Genomic DNA, 5,882 nt, shown 5'->3' on the forward strand with positions numbered 1-5,882 from the left:
CTCCTCCATTCACAGCAATGTCCCCTCCCCCTCCTCCATTCACAGCAATGTCCCCTCCCCCTTCCTTTCACAGCAATGTCCCCTCCCCCTTATCCATTCACAGCAATTTCCCCTCCCCTTCCTCCATTCACAGCAATGTCCCCTCCTCCATTCACAGCAATGTCCCCACCACCTCCTCCATTCACAGCAATGTCCCCTCTCCCTTCCTTTCACAGCAATGTCCCCTCCCCTCTCCTCCATTCACAGCAATGTCCCCTCCCCTCTCCTCCATTCACAGCAATGTCCCCTCCCCCTGCTCTATTCACAGCAATGTCCCCTCCCCTCCTCCATTCACAGCAATGTCCCCTCCCCTTTCCTCCATTCACAGCAATGTCCCCTCCCCCATTAACAGCAATGTCCCCTCCCCCTCCATGCACAGCAATGTCCCCTCCCCTCCTCCTTTCACAGCAATGTCCCCTCCCCCTCCTCCATTTACAGCAATGTCCCCTCCCCCTCCTCCATTCACAGTTGTAGCTGAGTCTCCTCCTCCGGGGTCATATCATTAAAAAATCTTCATTTCTGGTCGGAGCTTTTTCAGCTTTTTTAGTTCTCTTCTTGATTTCTCTGACAAGGAGTAGTCACTGATCCTAGAAGAGAGGATATAAAGAGTCATCAGATCTCAGCAGAATTCTCTCCACTATTTCCCAGCATCCTCCAGGATATCTATTAAGCTCACCACACACATTACAATCTGATTGTACAATCTCTGTTTGATCTTCCAACAAGTATGTAGAGTAAGGATCTGTCTGATTGTATAGAGACTGATAGGATAGTTTAGGTCGGTCCTCATATGACATCGTTCTGGAAGATATAAAGCTGATTGTATAAAGATTGTATGGTCAGATTGTACTGTGTGTGATGATCTTACACCATCCTGTCACCTTCTTGTAGGACTTTACCAACTAAGAAGTGACACTGCACAATGGAGGATGATGGGAGATATCAGATTATAGAACAGGAAATCTTCCTCCTCATTGGTCATTTGTTCTGTGGTGTCCCAAACCCACCAATCACAGTCACACTTCTCTTTCTTTCTCATCCAATGAGGGACACAGCAGTTCAGATAAGTTTGGGTTATACTGCCACCTACAGGAGAATCTGACACTGGCAAATGAAAAGATTGTGGGCGGGGCCAGGATAATCCCTCCCACTCCCAGCATGCCTCAGTTTTTTGCTGGTGTCCTAGGAGGACGGATGTCTTTTCTCTACTCTGATGAGAAAAGTTTAAAGTTTTATTAAACCCAAAAGCCAACATTTCTTATATTGCAGCTCACCAATTCTTAGATGTGACGGCTGGAAAAGATTTCCTTTTTTTCTCTTTCTTCTATTTTCATTTGGTGAACCAGCCAGCAGGTCTTTTCAAAAGCACAAAATCTCCAGCAGAATGTATCAGTTTACATGGATGAGACAAACCATTTAACACTGGCAGTGGTGATTAATATGATCAGCTTTTATTTATTCATGAAAAACTTTTATCCCCCAAAAACTGTTTGTTGTAACTGACTATAAAGTGTGAGCTGGAGTTTGGCTTCAATTTGTTAGTGTATCTAAATCTGCTAATACATTTATCACAACCATTCAGACCACTAAAAATGCTACTGTGCCTCCTTTTCTCCTTCCTCCAGAGTTGTGTCTCACTAATACAGGAGATGTCTTACTGGCCAGACCACCAGGAGATAATAGAGGAAAAAACGAATGCAGCCCCCACATCTAATGATTGGTCAGCTGTGATATGACATTCTTGGCATCTTTTTTCTTCCATTCACTAAAGATTGTTGTAGATTATTGGTGATGTGATGTATAAATACAGATAAGTGGCTCCTCCCCATGAGACTGGAGATGTGTGAAGGATGTGTGTTCCCCGGTGACTGGTCTCTCTCACCTTCTGTCTGCAGGAATTCTATTACTTTGCTGATCTGAACTCTCTCTACAGGCTTGAGCTGTTTCCTGCCCTCTGCTCTGTACATTCCAGCTTTGGAGATCTCAGAGTCCATCCACTGTCCATGTTGTACTTCTTATTATCTAATCATCAGTCACATTTACATGTCATAACCATCAGCAACAATTCCATCATCTGTGGAGGATTATCAGCAATCAATGCTGGAGACTAGAGGGGACTTCCTCACACTGCACTTCTACTTTACCATAGTACCAGTACTGGTATGGGGGATGGGTGTTGTATGGAAGGCTGGGGGGGACAATGCTGTCACCTTTTATTCTCTTAGGGGGGTATTTTTGATAGGGGGCTTCAGTCCATTATCCACTATAATACAATTATTTAGTACATGAGCTTCCCATTTTATATTCCTCTTTTTGTCATGTAAAGTATATCTAATCCCAAGAAGAAGACTTGGATGTCTTGTATCTCCATCGTGTGTCCTCCTCCTCCTCGGATGTATCTAGGAAGGATTTCAATGCAGTCATGCAACACTGAGGATTTCTGACGGCAAAGGCCATAAGCCCCTCCCCCACCTTCCCCTGCAGAATCTCTATCTGATCTGCACACAGCATTAGCAGCCTTTCATCTTTCATCTATCTAGACTCTATTGGATGCCGAGTCTCTAAAGCCCATGAGAGATGAACCTGTACCTGAGGAATCAGTCTTCTGCCATTACTCCCAACATAAACACTCTGAGGGCACTTTCACACTGGAGCGGGCGTCGGCGGTAAAGCACCGCTATTTTTAGCATCACTTTGCCGTAGTTTTTGCGGCACTTTTCAGCCACTAGCGGGGTGCTTTTAACCCCCACTAACGGCCCAAAAAGGGTTAAAAGTGGGCAGGGGCACTCAAAAGCGGGCAGGTGCACTTTAGGAACAGTGTATACACCGCTCCTACAGCACCTCAAAGATGCTGCTTGCAGGACTTTTTGGAGCGTCCTGCCAGCGCACCGCTCCAGTGTGGGAGCCCTCGGGCTTTCTCACTGGAGTGAGAGGAGAGGCGCTTTGCTATAGCACCTGTAAAGCGCCTCAGTGTGAAAGTAGCCTTATTGATGTGGTGAGCACCACTTTAAACCTTGGAGAACAGCCAGTCCCCTCCACCAGTGCTCTCCCCAGTCTAGGCTCCTTAGGGGCTCCTAAGACCACCAAGGCCTTTCCAGTGCATCTTCTGGTTGCAGTCTTCCTTTATGGAAAATCCTGACAAGCTCATTGTGCCTCCCAAGCAATCTGCCATCCTTGTAACCATTTGAGAAAGAGTTTGTTAAAAAGTGGTGTGCCCCCCCATGGAGTCAGCAGTATGACCCATCACTTGAAGTATCTGGATCCAATCCTAGAGTATTTCATAGAGTATTTCTTCCTCGGGTGACACTTCAATCTCTCTTCTCCCAGACCGGGACTCTTCAGTCCAGGAGTCTTTTATGAGGGGCTCACCCATAAGTGCAGCTCGATCTCTTATAACTATGAGGTGTAAATGTTTTATAAGAGTTCACAATGTCCTTAGTGGTGGTTGTTAATTTTTGAAGAATTTTGGATTGCACGTGTTGTTTCACTTTTACACTATAACTATACCAATCGCTAATTGTGGTATGTGTTTATATTCATTAACTGCAGTTTTACAGAAGGTTCCTAAAGTGTTATAATAGATATACATCTTCTATCTTATACCAGTTTATTTTGTGGAGTGCGCACTGGTGGACATTAAGGCTCCACACTTGAGTGATCCAAATCTGGGGCGGAATCACCACAATTCTGCCCGCAATTAGAAATTGTGGCAAATCACGGGACGCTTGTGTGATGCCAATACTTCTTCATAGCACTCCAATCGTGGTGCAATTTTGCCACTAGATAAATTGTACTGCAATTGCGGAAAGTTGCAACACATGAAGCAGGCGCTTCCTTTGAGCAACAGCATCGCGTGTTGCAATTTTCTGTGATTGAAGCAAGATTTATCATGTGACCATCACAGCAAAATTGTGCTGTGATTGGGGTGCCATAAAGAGGTATTGGCATCGCACAAGCATCCTGTGATTTGCCGCAATTTTCCCAGCGATTCTGCCCCAGATTTGGATTGCTGAGATGTGAATGGAGCCGAATGTAAAAATGTGGGTGTGTTTTCTTTTAAGGGAATAATACTTCCCTCATGTCTCACTTTGGCCGGCTCCCTTCATCTGTGTGACTGATCCCCCAAAGCCTCTTGTCTCAAGCACTCTGGCAGATATATGAAAGAATGTATCAGCCGCACTCCACTCTTAGCTCCCCCATGTTTGATTGTCAACATGACGACTGCATAGAACAATGTCTCCACCTGAGAACCAACCTTCCTTGACACATTTCCCCACTCCTGACTTGCTGACAATGATAGGATCCACAGAGAGTGAAGACAGACTATAGGGGCCAGAACCGCATTGTCATTGTATAAGAGGGATGAGTCTTGAGCAGAGCTATGGATTTGGCTCTGGCAGACAGTCGCACAATGATGTAATAAAGTACAATGCAGAGCTAATGGTCCTACATTGTAGGTGAGGATGGTGAGGAACCACCAGCGGTGGACTGACCATTGAGCCACTTGGGCACTGCGCGAGGGCCCTGGGCCACTAGGGGGCCCCATCAGCTTCAGTAAAACCAGGGACAGTATGTATAAATCTGTGTTTTTTTTACATCTGCCTGTGTATACTGTGTAAATGTATACTGTGTGTGTATACTGTGTGGCCCCATAATCTCTGATTGCCTGGGGGCCCCATAATCTCCTATTGCCCGGGGGCCCCATGAGTTATCAGTCCGCCCTGGGAACCACTCATAAGCTGGAGCATCAAATAGAAAAGGAAAGCTCTGAATCCTGTCAGAGTGTAGAATAGTGAAATATAATTCCATATTCCTCTACCACTCTGCTTTTTGAACCGAGGGGCCTAACTGCAAGGGGGGATTTTTTTACTGCATGGAGTTGGGTCTTATGGGGATTTAACACATTATGACGTTTGGGAAAATGGGCTACACATTCAAAGTTTTATAGTAGACAAGGTTGAAAAGAGACACAGATCCATGAAGTTCAAACTTTGTGTGTGAGTTATATGTGTTTGATCCAGAGGAAGGCAAAAAGCCCGACATGAATAGTCTAATTTTCTGAGGTGGCGAAAAAACGTCCTTACTTATTGGTGATCAGAAAAATTCCTCCAACAACCTCCTATCAAATGTAACAATTTCCATTAGACTGTATTGTGCCCACTGAGGAAAATATCTCCTTTTTTTAAATGAATTCACCTCTCAGCTAATACCACAACCTGGGGGAGGGAGTTGCTCATTTGCACTGCTCTAACAGTAAAGAATCCCTTTCACGGTTTAAAAATTCAATCTTGTTCCATCTAGTTTTAAATCATGGCCATGGAGGTCAGAGAGCTTAGAGTAAACAGGTTGTTACAGTTTATATAATCACCTTTTCTATACAGTATTTATACATTGTGTCATATTCTTCTTTACTTAAATTATAATTGTTAATATTGCCTGATAAGAAGATCTCATACACTCCTCTAATAACATCCTGTACTACTTCAACTTTACATATCATTACATCATACTATTGGTTTCTGAATACTGATACTCTGACTTTCTTGTACCTCTTTTGATACACTTATGGTTGTTTATGAAATTGTAAATATTTTACAGACTAAAATCAATAAAAAACATAAAAGATCCTGTTCTATGGAACTTCAAAACTGATCCATCAACTCACCCCGAGACCAGAACAATTAAGGGTCTCTCCACCTCTCTGCTCATTATCTTATCTAGTAATACAGAATTGTATTTATTTTCATGGAGATCAGATTACTTTATAAAACTCCAGTGAATATAAAAAAAAATTAATGGACTACAGACCCCAATATTGTCATCCATGTGAAGAGACGGTGATA

General features: G+C 43.7%; 1 protein-coding gene across 3 annotated transcripts in view; it reads right to left on the reverse strand.

The window, feature by feature from the left end:
* Nucleotides 1-502: 502 nt before the first annotated feature.
* The window catches only part of LOC141117699 (NACHT, LRR and PYD domains-containing protein 3-like), a 2,363,088-nt gene continuing 2,357,708 nt past the window's right edge, over nt 503-5,882 (reverse strand). For all 3 annotated transcript variants that reach the window (XM_073610698.1, XM_073610697.1, XM_073610699.1), the window contains exon 11: nt 503-626. In XM_073610698.1, coding sequence (XP_073466799.1) covers nt 542-626 — 85 coding nt within the window. In that variant the 3' untranslated portion in view covers nt 503-541. The remainder of the gene's footprint in view (nt 627-5,882) is intronic.

The sequence above is a fragment of the Aquarana catesbeiana genome, linkage group LG13 (assembly GCF_042186555.1).
Source record: "Aquarana catesbeiana isolate 2022-GZ linkage group LG13, ASM4218655v1, whole genome shotgun sequence".
Classification (NCBI taxonomy): Eukaryota; Metazoa; Chordata; class Amphibia; order Anura; family Ranidae; genus Aquarana; species Aquarana catesbeiana.